Source organism: Nelumbo lutea, chromosome 1 (genome assembly GCF_056320005.1).
Source record: "Nelumbo lutea isolate HS-2025 chromosome 1, American lotus-T2T, whole genome shotgun sequence".
In the NCBI taxonomy this organism is placed as follows: domain Eukaryota; kingdom Viridiplantae; phylum Streptophyta; class Magnoliopsida; order Proteales; family Nelumbonaceae; genus Nelumbo; species Nelumbo lutea.
This window is the reverse complement of record NC_142684.1, coordinates 138,172,900-138,191,087: the sequence shown is the minus strand read 5'-3', so window position 1 is coordinate 138,191,087 and position 18,188 is coordinate 138,172,900. Positions and strand designations below refer to the sequence as shown.

At 40.5% G+C, this 18,188-nt stretch overlaps 1 protein-coding gene across 1 annotated transcript in view; it reads right to left on the bottom strand.

The window, feature by feature from the left end:
• The window catches only part of CLUB (TRAPP II complex TRAPPC10/CLUB), a 90,999-nt gene that overhangs the window by 16,622 nt on the left and 56,189 nt on the right, over nt 1-18,188 (bottom strand). The window contains exons 11-12 of the mRNA XM_088945463.1: nt 9,005-9,168; nt 8,676-8,886 (exon numbers count right to left, since the gene is read on the bottom strand). Of these exons, the coding sequence (XP_088801589.1) occupies nt 8,676-8,886; nt 9,005-9,168 (375 nt within the window). The remainder of the gene's footprint in view (nt 1-8,675; nt 8,887-9,004; nt 9,169-18,188) is intronic.

Sequence of the window (18,188 nt, the reverse complement as noted above, 5' to 3'; positions counted from 1 at the left end):
GTGATGCTGTTCTCACGGCAATATATCTGATTAACAAGATGCCTTCTCGTATACTTGGATTCAGCACTCCATTCAGCCTTCTTTTTCCTCAGGGGGAGATGTTTCATATTCCCCTAAGGGTGTTTGGGTGTGTCTGCATTGCGCATATTCTTGGTCCTTACCGTTCGAAGCTTCATCCCAAGGCAAAGAAATGTGTCTTCCTTGGATATGCAGAGAATCAAAAAGGATACCGCTGCTATGATCCAGTCTCTGGGAACCGGTTTGTTACTATGGACATCACCTTTTTTGAATCTACATACTTCTTCTCAAGGAATCCTTCTCAAGGGGAGTGTTTTGGGGAAGTAAGTCAGCAGTCTATCCCTCTCCCAGTTCCAGTTCTTGTGTCTACTACTGTGCTTGACAACCATCCGATGTCACCTACCTTGCCACCCCCTTTGCGTTCCGTCTCACAGTATTACTCACAGCAGAGACTTCATAAGGAGGTTGATTCCACTATGGCAGAACTCACACCACTTCCTGTCGATCCCTTGGAGACTCCAGATTCGGCTGATACAGATCCAAGTATTCCTCTTGATCCCTCTACTATTTCAGTTCCCATTGGTCCCACTAACACTGTTACTGATAACCTTGATCTCCCTATTGCTCTTAGAAAAGGGAAGAGGAAGTGCACTGCTCATTGCATATCACAATACTTATCCTACAGTGGACTTTCTCCTTCTTACCGTGCCTTCCTCTCTTCTCTTGATTCCGTGTCTATACCCAAGGGTGTTAGTGAGGCTCTCTCCAAACCTGAGTGGAAGACAGCTATGCAAGAAGAGATGGAAGCTTTGATTAAGAAACAGACATGGGAGATTGTGGACTTACCAGAAGGCAAGGAGGCAGTTGGATGCAGATGGGTTTACACAGTAAAGTATAAGGCAGATGGAAGCATAGAGAGGTACAAGGCAAGACTTGTTGCAAAAGGATACACACAGACCTATGGCATTGATTATCTAGAGACCTTTGCACCAGTCGCAAAGATGACCTCTGTTCGGATACTCCTTTCTCTTGCTGCCTCATACTCTTGGCCCTTGTTTCAACTGGATGTGAAGAACGCTTTCTAAATGGGGATCCACAAGAAGAGGTGTATATGGATCTTCCAGCTGGTTTTTATGATAATGCTAAAGAGGGAAAGGTATGCAAGCTGAAAAAGTCACTATACGGCTTGAAACAATCCCCCAGATCATGGTTCGACAGATTCAGAAAGGCCCTGATTGTTTTTGGCTACACTCAAACTCAATCTGATCACACCTTGTTTGTGAAGCGCAGGGGATCCTTGGTGTCAATCCTAATTGTTTATGTGGATGATATTGTTGTCACTGGGAATGATCTGAGTGAGATTGATAGTCTGAAGAGGAACCTGCATAAGGAATTTGAGATTAAGGACCTTGGAGAACTGAGATAGGGAAACTTGGAACAAAGGCAGCTAGCACCCCCATTGATCAGAACCATAGAATTAGTGCATCAAAAGGTGAACCAGTAAAAGACCTTGGGAGGTACCAAAGACTTGTGGGTCGGCTACCATACTTGTGCATGACAAGACCGGACATCTCCTATGCAGTAAGTGTAGTGAGCCAATACATGCATGCTCCACGAGACCAGCACTGGAAGGCAACTGACAGGATCCTTGCTTATCTGAAGGGACATCCAGGCAGAGGCATATTGTTTACTGATCATGGACAGCTCAAGCTAGAGACCTAAACAGATGCGGATTGGGCAGGATGCCTCGATGATAGAAGATCAACTTCAAGAGTGTGCACCCTAGTTGGGGGTAACCTAGTCTCATGGAAGAGTAAAAAACAAACAATTGTGGCAAGATCAAGTGTAGAAACCGAATATAGGGCCATGGCACATGGAGTTTCAGAACTTCTCTGGATCCATTCTCTATTGGAAGAAATCGGTGTTCAGGCAGAAGAACCTATGATGCTATACTGCGATAACCAGGCAGCAATTAATATTGCTCATAATCCAGTCCAGCATGACCAAACTAAGCACATTGAAGTAGATAGACATTTTATCAGAAAAATGTAACTTCTGGAGAAGTTTGTCTTCCATACATTTCTTCTTATCTGCAACTTGCTGATGTCCTCACAAAAGGCGTTGCAAAGAATAAGCTGGAGCATGATCTACGCAAGTTGGGGATGTATGACATCTACTCCCAACTTGAGGGGGAGTGTTGAGTGGACAGACTTGTGTTTAGTTTATTTTCTTTTAAATTAAGATGTTGGGCCTTGGGCCCATTAGTTTTTATTTTTTAAAGAGATGTAATTACTTAGTTTGAGTTGCCGCCCTACTAAGGGCATCCTTGTAATATCTCATACTTAAGTTAATTATAAATAGAATGAGGGGCTGGCGGCTAGGGTTATGTTAATCTATCCTAGTCGACCTTCTTCTCTTTTCTCCCCTTTCCTCTCTTGCTGAAATCCCCAACTTTCTACTCTTCCTTTCACAAGAAGCTTGGCTGAAATCAGCACATAAGGTTTTCTACTCAAATGTTAGAATTCAATTGTCATTTTATGATCTGAAGGTCCTAGATTAAGGAGCACAAGCATATGTCTTTATTACATGCACTAGAAAGCAAATACTTGTCAAAAGAAAAAAATAGATTATTGAAGAAAAAGAAGACAAAGGTGGTTGACAACAACTTATTAGAAATACCTCAATCACCAGCTAGTAAAGAGGCATAACAGGTTGGTCTACTTTACCCCACTCTCTCTCCCTCCACAATGACAGCTACAATAGCATTCATCCATTCAGCTGCCCACTGTCATCACCATGTCACACTCTCTCTCCACCTACCTCTATTCTCAAATTGATATCCCTCCCTCTCTATTTTCACAGCAAGTTGAAAACACTGAGATGAACACAAGTTTCATCTTGTTGGCAGGCATCTAATCTGCTTGGCAGAAACAGTTAAGAGGGTTGGGAATTAAAAACTTGATCTTTTATTTCTTTATCAGAAACTGGTCACTTTGGTGTTACAAAATTTCCCCAAAGTCACCTCCCCTGTCCCCAATATAGACCCTCTCTACTTGTTCCTTGTCTTGCCAACCTGTCCACCAATCCATTTGCCATGTGAAAAGTTAAATTTATCTCCTTAGACAACCTTTTTTCTATCTCCTTATTATATAATTTATAATTGTATATGCCTATGGTCCAACACTTTTTTCCACCATTTTAGAGTCCCTTCCCACCACTGTATTTGTATAGTATGATGACTTTACCAACCTTAAGCCTTGTAAAACAGCCATTAATTCTGCCTTTGTGGAGTTGTCCACTCCAATGGGACCTGAAAACATTGCTAATACATTGCATTCAGTGTCTTCGAAACACTCCTATGCAAGATGCCCCTGGAATTCCCAGGCTGGTCTTCAAAATTCATCTTGATCAAGTTTGGATGGAGGGGTCAATTTTTTATGGTTATCATTCTATTTGATGAAGAATCAGCCACTATTTGCCAATTCCATATGATACTGTTGGTGGAAAATGGCCATAACGCTTCCTAAGTTTTCACCCAATGAGCAACCTTGAATGGCAATGCTCTTGTTGAGTGCATCCTTTGATTGATTTTTGTCCTTGAAAACTCTGTTGCTTATTTCCTCCCTGATGACAATAAAAAAAAAAAAAACAAAATAAAACAAAACAAAAAAACAAATGCAACATACAAAATGGCAGAAGGTTAATAAGCAGAATTCATCACTTGCTCTGCCAAGAAAACTATTATGATTCGGCCTGCCCTTGAGTTCTGTTAGTCTGATAACAGCCAAGAAGAAAAAAGAAGAAAGAAGAAAGAAAGAGAGAGAGAGAAAGGAGAAGAAAAGAGGAGAAGAAAAGTCTGGTTCGAATGAGAGAAAAATTACCTCCCATTCGGTCAGGTGTGCTTTATATTACTAACATAATAGAAAAGACACATGTGCCCCTACTTAAGTGAGGGACACTAGTTCTAACATAATATTACACATCAGCAACCTTAACATAAGTATAAAGACAGAAATACCCCTACATATTCGACACTAACACTCCTCCTCAAGCTGGTGTATATATATCATATAGTCCCAGCTTGTAACATATGTAGTCCACTCTTCCCCGACTCAACCCTTTAGTAAATAAGTCTGCCCACCGGTTCCCTGTGTTAAGTCAACCTCTATGTGCTTGGTTCTTTCATGAAACACTGAATTAGAAGAAATGTGAACTGCAGCCTGATTGTCACAGTAGAGCTTCATTGAAGTGTTAACATTGTATCCTATCTCCTGTAGAAGGTTTCTTAGCCACACTAGTTCACAAGTAGTATGTGCCATAGCTCTATATTCTACCTCTGCACTGCTTCTCGCCACGACTGTCTGCTTCTTACTTTTCCATGTCGCCAGATTACCCCCAAGAAAAGTGCAATAGCCTGTGGTAGATCTCCTATCAGACATATAACTGGCCCAATCAACATAAGTATATTCTTCAATTTCAAGTTTTCCACCACTTTTGTATATCAAACCACGACCAGGAGCCCCCTTTAAATACCTCACAATTCTTAAAACCGCATCCCAATGAGGAACCAGAGGTTTCTGCATGAACTAACTTACCACACTAACTGCAAATGAAATATCTAGCCGAGTAATGGTTAGGCAGTTACCTATAAGTCGCTGGTATCTACTAGGGTCTTCAAACACTTCACCCATATCACTACTCAACGTAGTGTTTGTTTCCATAGGTGTTTCAGCTGGTTTAGCACCTAACAAACCTGTTTCTTCCAACAAGTCAAGCACATATTTCCTTTGACACAAATCAATACCATTCTTAGACCTTGCTAATTCTATCCCCAAAAAATATTTCAATTTACCAAGGTCCTTTATTTGAAAATGTTCCTACAGATAAGTCTTCAACCTGTCATTGCCCATTTTATCATTCCCAATAATAACAATATCATCTACATACACCACCAATAGGATTTTTCCTGCCTGAGAATCATGACTGAAGATTGAATGATCAACTTGGCACTGCTACATACACCACCAATAGGATTGCCCCATGGTTCGGCCACCCCTACTTAAACCTTGTCTAAAAGCCTCCTCTGATTTCTGAATACCCTTCCAAACAGCACATCCATAAGTTAAATTTGATTCCCCAGGGTCCCAATTTGAGTTCCTTGAACCATAATTAGCCTCTACTACTTTTCTCCATTGACTTGTGGTCTGCTCATTCCACCTCCAATACCATTTCCCAAGACAAGCCAAATTAAACTTTCTCACATTCCTTAAACCCAAGCCTCCCACCTTTCTAGATTTACAAGCTTTGCTCCAACTGACTAAATGGAATTTAAACTCATCCTTCTATCCCTACCAAAGAAAATCTCTCATTGTCTTCTCCAACTTCTTAGCCGCACCAGCTGGAGTAAAGAAGAGAAACAACAAGTAGGTAAGAAGAGAAGACAAAACACTTTTTAATAGTGTAAGTTTCCCTCCCTTTGAAAGATACCACGATTTCCAAGAGGCAAGTTTCCATCACTGAGTCCCAAATCTTCTTAGAAGTACACTTTTCCCCAAGTGGCATCCCCAAGTACTTGTTGGCAATTTTCCAACTTTGCAGCCTACAATATTGGTCAATACTTCCAAGTTTGGACTGTTCCCCACTGCCATTAGCTCACTTTTATGCATATTGACTTTTAGGCCAGAGGCCACTTCAAACCAAATCAAAATCATTCTGATTTTTTCCACTTGATTTTCTGCTGTGTTGACAAAGAAGAGAGTATCATCAGCATACTGCAGCAGTGCTACCTCCACTTCTTGACCCACCTTGAAGCCTTCAAGTAATCCTCCTTCCACTGTCTTATTCACCATCATATTTAGGGATTCCAACACACAAATAAATAGCAAGGGATAGAGGGGGTCCCCTTGCCTTAAACCCCTCGAGCTCTAGAATCTGCCTGCTGAAACACCGTTTACCAATATAGAGAAGCTGGCTGTTGTTACAAACACACCCTTATCCAATTCCTCCACCTCATCCCAAAGTTGAACCTTTTTAGCATGTACTCCAAAAACTCCCAATTTACATGGTTGTCGCCTTTTCCATGTCCACTTTGAGCGATACCCCCTCCTCCCCACTTCTCCTTTCGGAGTCGATGAGTTCATCTGCCACTAGAACGCCATTGATAATTTGCCTCCCATCTACAAACGCTCCCTGACTCTATATGTTGGATGCCTGTGAATGGTTCTATAATTCAATGAATGTGCAATAAGGAATTTGTACCCACAAACAAGAGGAGAATGTCGCTGCCAAGTAGTTGACACAAATCAGGACTCTAGCTAGGAGTCATAGTCAGACTAGGACTCTGGCAAAGGAATCCCAGACACTAGGGCTCCTATATAAGTTCCTTAGTAACACCAAGATGAGTGTGGGAGAATTCTAGTTGAACTGGGACTCCTAGGGAGGACGCGTAGTTGCACTAGGACTCTAGTATTCGGCCCAAAAAGCCTCCAGGATGAATATGGGAAGAATCCTTGTGGTTGGTTGAGATAATGACTCATTGTGTGGTTTCTCAACAAAATTCAAACACTATTGTGCGTTGGAACTCAATTGTCTTTTCACTTTGCATGAAAGGGCCAATATGATAATTTCCATAACTTAAGGACTTAACTGCAAATGTGTAATTAGAACTCTTTGCAGTTTTAGGGAGTCTTTCTAATCCTGACCACAGATTAGAGAGTGTATTTTTTTATGGTAACATTAAAGAATGATTTATTAAAAAAACCACAGATTACATCAAGGTGTAGAGATTACACCATCAGACATTCTGTTTTGGAAAATTACCATTACCGTTAAAATATTAACAGAATGGCTGAAAACGTCCATTTTTCCCTCTCTTAAACACCTAAGTTTGCACACATTTTCTGAGGCCCGGTTCATTAATTCTTCTCGCCTCATTTCTCGTTTCTCCCCCCTCATCTCAGTCATTCAACATCTGTAGCCTCTCAGTTGATCATCTTCTCAGGCAAAGAACAAAGAAACACCCGATGGCGATGAAGCCACTTTTCTAACATTTTTCTTGTATTTCCTCATTCAGTTAAGTCATTCTCATAACCCTTTGCCCTTGATTCATTAAAACATTAAGGGAGGAATCAGGTTTTGTCGCCCCTGATTACCGCTGCTGTGTTGACTGTGTCAAGAGGTGAGACAAAGGTGAAAAGTTGATACTGGGTCAATGTTTCTGTTCGATGGGGAGTGAGAAAGGGAGAAGAGAAACCGGAATCGTATTTTACTGACGTGGTGCTGGTTTTGGAGTATCTCCCAGATCATTTCTTCATTGGAAAATCCTTTTATTACTCCATCATGCACTAGCCAATCCACGATGACCCCCTGGCGATCAGATACCTGTCGAAGAGCCCATGAATTCCACCAATGAGGATGAGACAATCCCTGGAGGATCAGCTCAGACTAGGGAACGAGGAGAAGTCTCGTTAATGTTAGGAAAATACGATTCCAATTTCTCTATTCATCATCCCTCTCCCCTTTCTCATCCATGTGATTTCTGGCATCCCAAACAAGAAGTCTTGGTTTTTTTACTTTCCTTTGTTTCTCTTACCTTAGCTTTCTCCATATCATTGTTGCAATTGGGATATGAGGTTGGGGGAGAAAGCTGACGGGTGTGCTTACAGGATCTGAGATTTGGACCTTCATATCTTCAGATCTGCTTCTAGGATTGTGAGGGCCATTGGAAGGGATGAGGTTGCAGTGGCGGCAATGCCTTGGTTGACAGTCCACTGTGCAGGGAAAGAGGTGAGGAGAGACAGAGAGATTTGAAAGGGTATTTTTGGAATTTTTGAAAAAAATATATAGAATCACGTGGTCATATGTGACTGAGTGTGACGAAAAGTTAACAGTAGGGGAGGTATTGGTCAATTGTCAGAAAACTTAAGGGTACTCTAAGACAATAGTTAAACAGTAAGGGTAGAGTTAGTCAATTAACTAAACAGTAGGGGTAGTTTAAGAAATTTACCCTTTTATAATTTAACCTGAGTAATTCTTTGCTCAAAAAGATCACGGAATGGAAACGCCCACCAAGCAATAAAATAAAACCAAGCTTTGATGGGAGCTAAATGGACAATCAAGGGATGGAAGGTATTGGAAGTGTGTTTAGAGATTCTTTAGGCAGGTTGGTGACCTTGTATTCAGGACCTATAGGGGTTGGAAACTCACTGAAAGCTGAAGCAGTCCAAGTTCCAGCAATTGGAAGTAGAAGGGGACTTAAAATTGGTTATATTTACAGGCAGGCTTTCAGGAAAACAGAAAGCCTCTCAAGAAAGTTAAACATCACCTTCAGCCGGGTAAGGACTGCAAATGGGATGGCAGATAGCAAAACAGGGAGTTCACAGACAACAATTGTTTTGGGCAGTAATGTAATTCTTTTTGTTACTTTGGGCATTGCTTTCTGGTCCTTGTTCAATTGGGTAGCTGGTGTTCCAACCTGTTGCATCTTAAATTATAAATTCATAAATTTCCTTTTCTGATGAAAAAAAAAAAGAGAGAGAGAAGTTAGAAACCAAAATATCACTCCTAAGTCTTAAATGTTAAAATAAAAACAGAACAAAGGAAAAAGGGAAAAAAACAAAAGGAGGTTAAATATATAGCTGATAGTAGAGGATTCTGACCTCAAACTGCTCTATAGATGATAAAAACTTCCACAGATCAGAATCAGAAATTGTTTGCTGCAGAGCATGCTCAGCAGCAACATGAATTTCTGCAAGTTTCATAGGCCGATCAAGTGAGCTCTCGAAGTTTCCGGGAGAAGAGTTGGTTCGTGACATAGAACCCACCTGTACTTTCTTTGGGGACATCTTCGATGGTGCATCTAAACCTGAGCTGTCAATATACCAACCAAATGAGGGCTAAGAAAATTTCCAATACAATGAAAACAGGAACAAAGATCAATAACAGGTAAAAAAAGGCAGATGATAGTACTACATGTCTACTTCATTACCCATCAGAAAAACTTAGCCGACCATCAGACATTTCAAACATATTTCCAGCAGAAAGAGAAGCCCTCCGCCGATTAGCCTCCCTTAGAAGTACAGAAGGTTCCAGAGGCAATGGTTTTCTCTGAATACCAAAGGGCTTTACCCTGGGATTTGCTTGAAGAATCACCTGCACAGCTAAAAATGTGAGACTCCAACTGAGATAGTACAACCACATAGAAGCCCAACAGAAAATATTGGTTTCTTTGGTGAAAGATACAGGTAGCAGCTTTAATTAAGAGATATAAACATGAACAGAAAATACATTATTCAAAAATGTAGGTAAGTCCATACTACAGCAGAAAATGAAATTAGGACAACAAATTTTGAACTTATAACATGTTAAACTTGCTAGTGGTAGCTTGTCATAAACTGTAGGTCACAAGCCCAGATAAGGGAGGACAGTTGTGTCAGATTGGAAGCAGACATAAAAGCCTTTAGCCAATCCAATATGAATAACAATCCTGAATCATTTTCTGCAGTGCTAGGGCATTCTGCAGATGATGGCATGCTGCATTGGCACCCAGGTGGAATGATACAAGAGTCACATTTAGACAGAAAACATGGCTCTTGAATCTTGATAGAGCACAAGGACAGGACAGGATTCCTGTAGCTGAGCCCAAATAGTTGGGTTTAAGAACGAATTGAATTCAGTTATATAACAGGTTAAGTTTGGCTGTGTTCATGTATTGCTAGTAACCTCATCAGTATACCTCTAGTGCAGGACTAGAACAATTACCTATGACCATGTAGATGAAACTTATCCATTCAAGACTATTAAGCTATGATAACAACAATTGGCATTATTTTTAGACTTACCCAGATGCTAATGCACAATTTAGAATAAGGAAACAAGTTTGCCTAAGAATAGTGAAAGGCAACATAAAGAAAAGAGAGACCTAAAAAAATATTCTGGTCCCAATGGTTCAAAATTCAATTATATGTCTGTGGGAGGAGAGACAGATTAAGGACAGGGATGCAACTTGGGTGAGGCTCAAGTTGAGCATCTCTTCAGATACCTTAAAGTTCCAGACAATGATTTAGAGGTTAACACCACAAAAATTAACAAAAACATGGAGATCCGGCTACCTCAAAGAAAATTGTTGAGGTTTTAGACAGATTTGTGCAGTTTTGGTAGTGTTTTTTGTTTAATTATTGTTTAGATAGGAAGTGGGGACCACAGCACCTTTGTTGGGTCTTTTTTTAGTTGCTCTTTTAAGTGTTTTATGTAGTTTTAGGTGTTAGCCACCCTATAAGGGCACATTGGTCTTTGTACCCTTCTTTATTTTAAAAATATAAATACCAATGAAGAGGGCGGCCAGATTATTGCTCTCTTTTCTTTCTCAAACCTCTTCTCTTCTCTCTTTCTTTTCTTCAAAAAATATTTTTTTTCTTTTACAGATTTTTCTGATTCAGCAGTTTTCTACTTGGTATCAAAGCAAAGTTAGGGTTTCTTGGAGTTCTTCCATGCAGTCCTAGATCAGCCGATTGCATGAGGAGATAAAGGGCTGATCAATCTACTTCAGACTGCCCAGTTCTTGGATTTTTTTTGTGTTTTTCAGTCATCAAGAAGGTGATCTATGTTTTGGCATCAAAATCACTGGAGTGTGGGGAACAGTCCTACTTAAGTTGGACTCTTCAATTTTGATTTGATCTTGGGCACTTGGACCTTGTTGGACTTCTCTAGGTTTTTTACAGGGGGTGGTTAAGTTTCTGGGAGTTTTTAGGCCTTCTAGAGTGATCGATTCATTCTTCTCTCCGGTGGGAGATGGTAGGAGAAGAGAGATTTCTCTCCATATAAGATTTTCAGTTTTCTTCTTCTGGAAAGGTCAGCTACCCTTGTGTGTGAGATTGATTTGATCTTGGAGGCCTTCTACCTAGTTATTTCCTGTTTTTGAATTGTTTGAAATTGAAATGGAGGGTTGGAGTACTGAACATGGATTTGGGTGCTACAGGTACTAGTGATATTTTTGGGTCTGGAATTATTACCACAATGAAATTGGATGGTACAAATTATTTAGAATGGGCACAATCAGCCAAAATGGCCATTGGTGCTCGTGGAAAATTGGGGTACATCACTGGGAGGAGGAGAAGAAACATGGTACAGATTCCTCCCAGTGGGTACAGGAGAATTACATGGTGATGGCTTGGCTGTGTAATTTTATGTTACCTCACGTTGGTAAAAATATTTTGTGGGCTAATACTGCAAAGGAGATTTGGGATGGAATGACTGAAACCTATGCCCAAAAACAAAATGTAGCTAGAGCTTATCAAGTTATCAGTTAAGGAATTAGGTGATTAGTACAAAACAGGGAGACATGTATTTCTCCATGCTGAAAATACTTTGACAGGAGATAGATCACTTAGAAATAGTGGCCTGGGAGAGTACGAATAATGCAGCAACCTATCAGAAGTTGGTATAGAAGAATAAGGTTTTTGAGTTCTTGGTTGGGCTAAACCCTGAATTCGACATTGTCAAGCAAACATCCTTTCTAAAAAAAGTGTGACTCTTTCGCAAGCTTATGCCTTTGTTTCTGGAGAGGAGAGCAGGAGGAATGTCATGTTGAGACAACTTGGGAAAAATCAGTCGGCTATGATTAGTACAATCAAACCTAAGCCAAATGGAGACAAAGGGAGTAGTGAGACTAGGAGGGAGGATAAGAAGGACTTGGTGTATGACTATTGCAAGAAGACTAAGCATACCAGAGACACTTGTTGAAAGCTTCACCCATACCTCACACCATCTCGGGTCAAGAACAAGAAGGGAAATGCAAATGTGGCAATTATAGGAGACTCTTCAGGACCTCTTACCCAAGCTGATTGTGAGTCCATTGCAGTAGCAGCAATTAGAACTGAATTGGAAAAGTATGGACAGCTTATGAGTAAGAAGGATTCAACCGGTTCTAGTTCTTCAAACAAGTAGCAGTAGGAGCCAATCACACTACTTCTTTTGCTCATACAAGTAGTTCATATGTAGTTGCAAAATATGCATCCACCTCAGGTAAGGAGGGACCTCCCTGGATTATAGACTCAAGAGCATTTGAGCACATGACCAATATACCTACCCTTTTCAGTTCCTACCAGTTGTGCTTTGGTAGAGACAAAGTCTCTATTTGTCTCTACAGAAAATGGTTCCCATATTCCCTTTGCTAGGAAAGGAACAATTAGAGTGACCAATGACATTACTTGATCCTTTGTCTTACATGTCCCTAGACTCCATACTAATCTTCTTTTTGTGAGTTCTCTAACAAGAAATTTGAACTATTTAGTGACTTTCCTTCCTAGTAATTGTGTTTTGTAGGATCTGAAATCAAAGAGGATGTCTGGGAGTGGTCGTGAGGTGAATGGAGTCTACCTTTTGGATGAGATTCTAAGACATCTGAGCCATCATGTTAGTAGCAGCAGTACTAGTAGATCAGAGATAGTGAGTCAGATTATGCTCTGGTAGAATCGTTTGGGTCATCTTTCTTTCAGTTCATTAAGATTTTTGTTTCCAAAGTTGTTTGAGTATGTTCAATTATCTACTTTGGAGTGTGAAAGTTGTCAGTTGGGAAAGCATTGTAGACATTCTTTTTAACCAAGTAATAAAAGTTCTTTTGCTTTTGATATTTGTTCATACTAATGTATGGGGACCTTATCATATTTCTTCCATGTATGGTTACTGTTATTTCCTTTTGTTTGTGGATGATCACATGCAGTACTCTTGGATATATTTGATGAGATCACATGATGAGGTACCTATTTTGGTGCGACAATTCTACCAGATGGTTCTCACACAATTTGGAGTGAGGACTAAGGTCTTCAAATCAGACAATGCTAGAGAATACCTTGAGAAGGACTTGGCCACGTATTTTTTAGAGCACGGTGTGATTCATCATAGTAGTTGTGCATATACACTACAACAGAATGGGGTAGTAGAAAGGAAAAATAGACACATTGTGGAGGTGGCAAGAAGTCTTATGGTGTGTGCTTCAGTTCCTATTCGCTTTTGGGGGGATGCAGTTCTCATAGTTGTGCATTTGATTAACCATGTCCCTTCACGCACTTTGGGGTTTAAGGTGCCACTCAGTCTCCTTTTTCCAGATGGGGAGATATTTCATGCACCTTTGAGAGTTTTTGGGTGTGTTTCCTTTGTTCACATTCTTGGTCATCACTGCAAGAAATTAGACCCTAAGGCCAAAAAATGTGTTTTCTTTGGGTATGCTCAAAACCAAAAGGGGTATTGTTGTTATGATCCAGTGTCGGGGAGAAAATTTGTCAATATGGATGTTACTTTTTTTAGTCTACATTCTTCTTCTCGGGTGGTTCACCTCAAGGCGAGTGTTTTGGGAGAACTCACAATCTGTTCCTCTTCTTGTTTCATTTGTTCCTCTTTCTCCATTAGTTTCACCATCAACAACTCTGTCAATTCCACTATGGCCAGCCTCATAGTTCTATTAGCGCCGCAAGTAAAGGGTTGACTCCAGACAAGCTCAAATAGAAGAATCTACACCACTATGAGTTAGTTCATCTGAGATTCCAGGTTCAACCAATACAGTTCCAAGTATTCCCCTTGAGCCCAAGCCTGTTATTTTCCCTTATCATTATGTTTTTGTACCTAACATTGTTGTTGCAGCCAATCCCATTGACCTTGATTTTCCCATTGCACTCCGTAAGGGAAAAAGAAAGTATACAGCCCATTGCATTTCACACCATCTTTCCTACAATGCCATATCATCCTACCATGCTTTCCTTTCTTCCCTGGATTCTGTGTCTATACCCAAGAATGTCGAGGCTCTCTCCAAACCTAAGTGGAAATAGCTATGCAAGAAGAAATGGAAGCCTTGGTTAAGAACCAAACATGGGAGATGCTTGATCTTCCTACAACCAAAGAGACAGTCGGATGTGGATTGGTGTTCATTGTGAAGTGCAGGGCAGATGGCAATATAGAGATGTACAAGGCAAGGTTGGTTGCAAAAGGGTATACACAAACCTATGGTATTTGTTGAAGATTAATTAGTTTTATGATGTTTTTCTGAGTACATGTTTTATGTTAGTTGTTAGATAAGAGGTGGGGACCACAGTAGTTATGTGAGTCCAAATTTTATTATGTTTTTTGAGTGTTATATATGTTGTTTTATGTTTTGCCGCCCTATAAGGACATAGTTGTCTTTGTACAGTTTTATTATTTTAGTATAAATAATAAGCGTGTTTTATGTTAGTTGTTAGATAGGAGGTGGGGACCACAATAGCTATGTGAGTCAAAATTTTATTATGTTTTTTGAGTGTTATATATGTTGTTTTATGTTTTGCCACCCTATAAGGGCATAGTTGTCTTTGTACTATTCTATTATTTTAGTATAAATAATAAGTGAACGGGGCGGCCAGATCATTGCTCTCTTTTCTTTCAACTTCTTTTCTTCTCCTCTCTTCCTTCTCTCTTCAAGAAACTACTTTCTTTCATATTTTTTAATTCAGCAGATTTCTACTTGGTATCAGAGCATCGGCTAGGGTTTGTTGAAGCATTCTCATGCAGCCCTAGATCAGTCGACTGCATGAAGTAGTAAAGGGCTGATCAATCTACTATAGATTGCCCAGTTTTTAGAGTTTTTGGTGGGATCTAAACATCAAGAAGGTGATCTACTGTTCAGCATCAAAATCAGGAAGAACTGGAGTGTGGGGAAAAATCCCAGAAAAGTTGGACTCTTTTTTTTTATCTGATCTTGGATGCCCAAGTATTGTTAGTTTTCTTTTGATTTTCTAAAGAGGGTGGTTTGGTTTCTGAAATTTTCTAGGCCTCCCAGAGTGATCGGTTCACTTTTATCTCTATTGGGAGGCGTGGGGAGGAGAGAGATTTCCCTCCAGCTAAGGGTTGGTTTCTATGTGTGTGGTATTAAATTATTTTTTGAAAGTCTCCAATCTATTTTTTTCTTACTGTTGAACTGTTTGAAATAAAATGGAGAGTTGGAATACCGAGATGAAATCAACCGGAACTGTGGGACTCTGGATGTTGGAGGTAGTAGTGATATTTTTGGGTCCGGGATCATTACTACAGTAAAACTTGATGGTACAAATTATTTGGAGTGGGCACAATCAGCTAAGATGGCTATTGGTGCCCGTGGAAAATTAGAGTATCTCATTGGGGAGGAGAAGAAACCTGATACAGACTCTTCCCGATAGGTGCAAGAGAACTACATGGTAATGTCTTGGCTGTGTAATTCCATGTTACCTCATATTGCAAAAAAAATCCTATGGGATAATACTGCTAAGGAGATTTGGGATGGAGTGACTTAAACCTACTCTCAGAAGCAAAATGAAGCCAGAGCCTATCAGTTAAGAAATCAGGTGACAATTATGAAACAGGGAGAAAAACCTCTTGTTGTGTATTTCTCCATGCTGAAAACCCTATGGCAAGAAATAGATCACTTAGAAACTGTGGTATGGGAAAGTGTAAATGTGCAGCAACTTATCACAAATTGGTAGAGAGGAATAGGGTTTTTGAGTTCTTGGCAGGGCTGAACCCTGAATTTGGCATTGCTAGGTAGCAGATTCTTTCTAGGGAGGGTGTGACACTCTCTCAGGCCTATGCTTTTGTCTCCAGAGAGGAGAGTAGGAGGAATGTAATGCTGGGACAGCCTAGGATTAACCAGTCGGCTATGATTGGTACAACAAAACCTAAGCCGAATGGAGACAGGGAGAGTAGTGAGACTATAAGGGAAGATAAGAAGGACTTGATGTGTGATTATTGCAAGAAGCCTAAGCATACCAGGGACACTTGTTGGAAGCTTTATCCAAATCTTATGCCTGCTCAGATAAGAAACAAGAAGGGAAATGCAAATGTAGTCACTACAGGAGATTCTTCAACCCCTCTCACCCAAATTGATTGGGAATCCATTGCAGTAGCAGCAGTGAAAACAGAATTGGAGAGGTTTGAACAGCTTATGAGTAAGAAAGGTTCACCCAGCTCTAGTCTTCCAGACGGACAACAGAATGCATGATCCAACCACATCACTTCCTTTGCACATACAGGTAGTTCATATGCAACTGCGAATCTTGCATCCACTTCAGGTAAGGAGGGAGCTCCCTGGATTATAGATTCAGGAGCATCTGAGCATATGACTAATGCCCCTACCATTTTCAATTCCTATCAATTGTGCTCTGGTAGAGATAGAGTCTCTACAGCAGATGGTTAACATATGCCCATTGCTGGGAAAGGGACTGAGTGACCAATGATATAACTCTGTCCTCTGTTTTGCATGTCCCTAGACTTCATACCAACCTACTGTCTGTTAATTCTTTGACAAAAAATTTGAATTGTTTTGTGACCTTTCTTCCCGGTAATTGTGATGCAGGATCTGGAGTCAAAAAAGATGATTGGGAGCGATCGTGAGGTGAATGGAGTCTACCTTCTGGATGAGATTCCGACAAATCAGGGCCATCATGTTAGCAGCAGCAATAGTAGTGGGTCAGAGTCAGTAAACCAGATTATGCTTTGGCACAATTGCTTGGGGCATCTTTCTTTTAGTTCTTTGAAATGTCTTCCCAAAATTGTTTGAGTCTGTTCAATTATCTACTTTGGAGTGTGAGAGTTGTCAGTTAGGAAAGCATTGTAGACAGTCTTTTAAACCAAGTAATAAAAGAAGTACTGCTTTTAATATTGTTCACACTAATGTATGAGGACCATATCAAATCCCTTCCATGGGAGGATTCCACTACTTTCTCTTGTTTGTGGATGATTATACACGATATTCTTGGATATATTTGATGAGATCACGTGATGAGGTTCCTAACTTAGTACGACAATTCCACCAAATGGTTCTCACACAATTTGGAGTAGAACTAAGGTTTTTAGATCAGATAATGTCGAAGAGTACTTTAAGAAAGACCTAACCACGTATCTCTTAGAACATGGTGTAGTTCATCAAAGCAATTGTGCATATACACCACAATAGAACGGAGTTGCTAAGAGGAAAAACAGACACATTGTGGAGGCAGCAAGGAGTCTTATGGTGTGTGCTTCAGTTCCTGTGCAGTTCTGGGGAGATGCAATTCTTACAGCCGTACATGTGATTAATTGTGTTCCTTCACGGACTTTGGGGTTTAAGGTGCCATTTAGCCTCCTTTTTCCAGATGGAGATATTTCATATACCTCTGAGGGTTTTTGGTTGTGTTTCTTTTGTTCACATTCTTGGCCCATCGCAAGAAATTGGATCCTAAAGCCAAGAAATGTGTTTTTCTTGGGTATGCTCAGAACCAAAAGGGGTATTGCTGTTATGACCCAATGTCAAGGAGCAGATTTGTCACTATGGATGTTACCTTTTTTGAATCCACATTCTTCTTCTCGAGTGGTTCTCCTCAGGGGGAGAGTTTTGGGGAGGAGAACTCACAACCTGTTCCTCTTCCTGTTTCTGTGGTGCCTCCATCAGTTCATCCAGCATATACATCAGTTCAACTACCACCTGCACCATCAGTTCAGCCAACACCAGTTCAGCTAGCACCTGCACCTCCAGTTTCATTACCTGAGCCACTACGAGCAGCCTCACAGAAATATTAGTGTCGGCAGATGATGGTTGACTCCACACATCCTCGACCAACACCACTCTCTGTCAGTCCTTCTGAAACTCCAGATTCGGCAGATACAGTTCCAGGTATTCCTCTTGAGCCTGTTATGTTTTCTGATGATAATGTTTTTGTCCCTAACACCATTGTTGCAGCTGATCCCACTGACATTGATCTTCCCATTGCACTTCCTAAGGGGAAGAGAAAGTGTACAGCCCACTGCATTTCACACCATTTATCCTACAGTGCCTTATCACCCTCCTACCGTGCTTTTCTTTCTTCCCTGGATTTTGTGTCTATACCCAGGAATGTTACTGAGGCTCTCTCCAAACCTGAGTGGAAAACAGCCATGCAAGATGAGATGGATGCTTTGGTCAAAAACCAAACTTGGGAAATATTTGATCTCCCCCCAGACAAGGAGACAGTCAGATGTCGATGGGTATTCACAATGAAATATAAGGCCGATGGCAAGATAGAGAGGTACAAGGCAAGGTTGGTAGCAAAAGGGTATACTCAGACCTATGGTGTTGATTATCTAGAAACCTTTGCACTAGTAGCTAAGATGAGTTCAGTTCGTATTCTTTTATCTCTAACAGCCACCTATTCATGGCC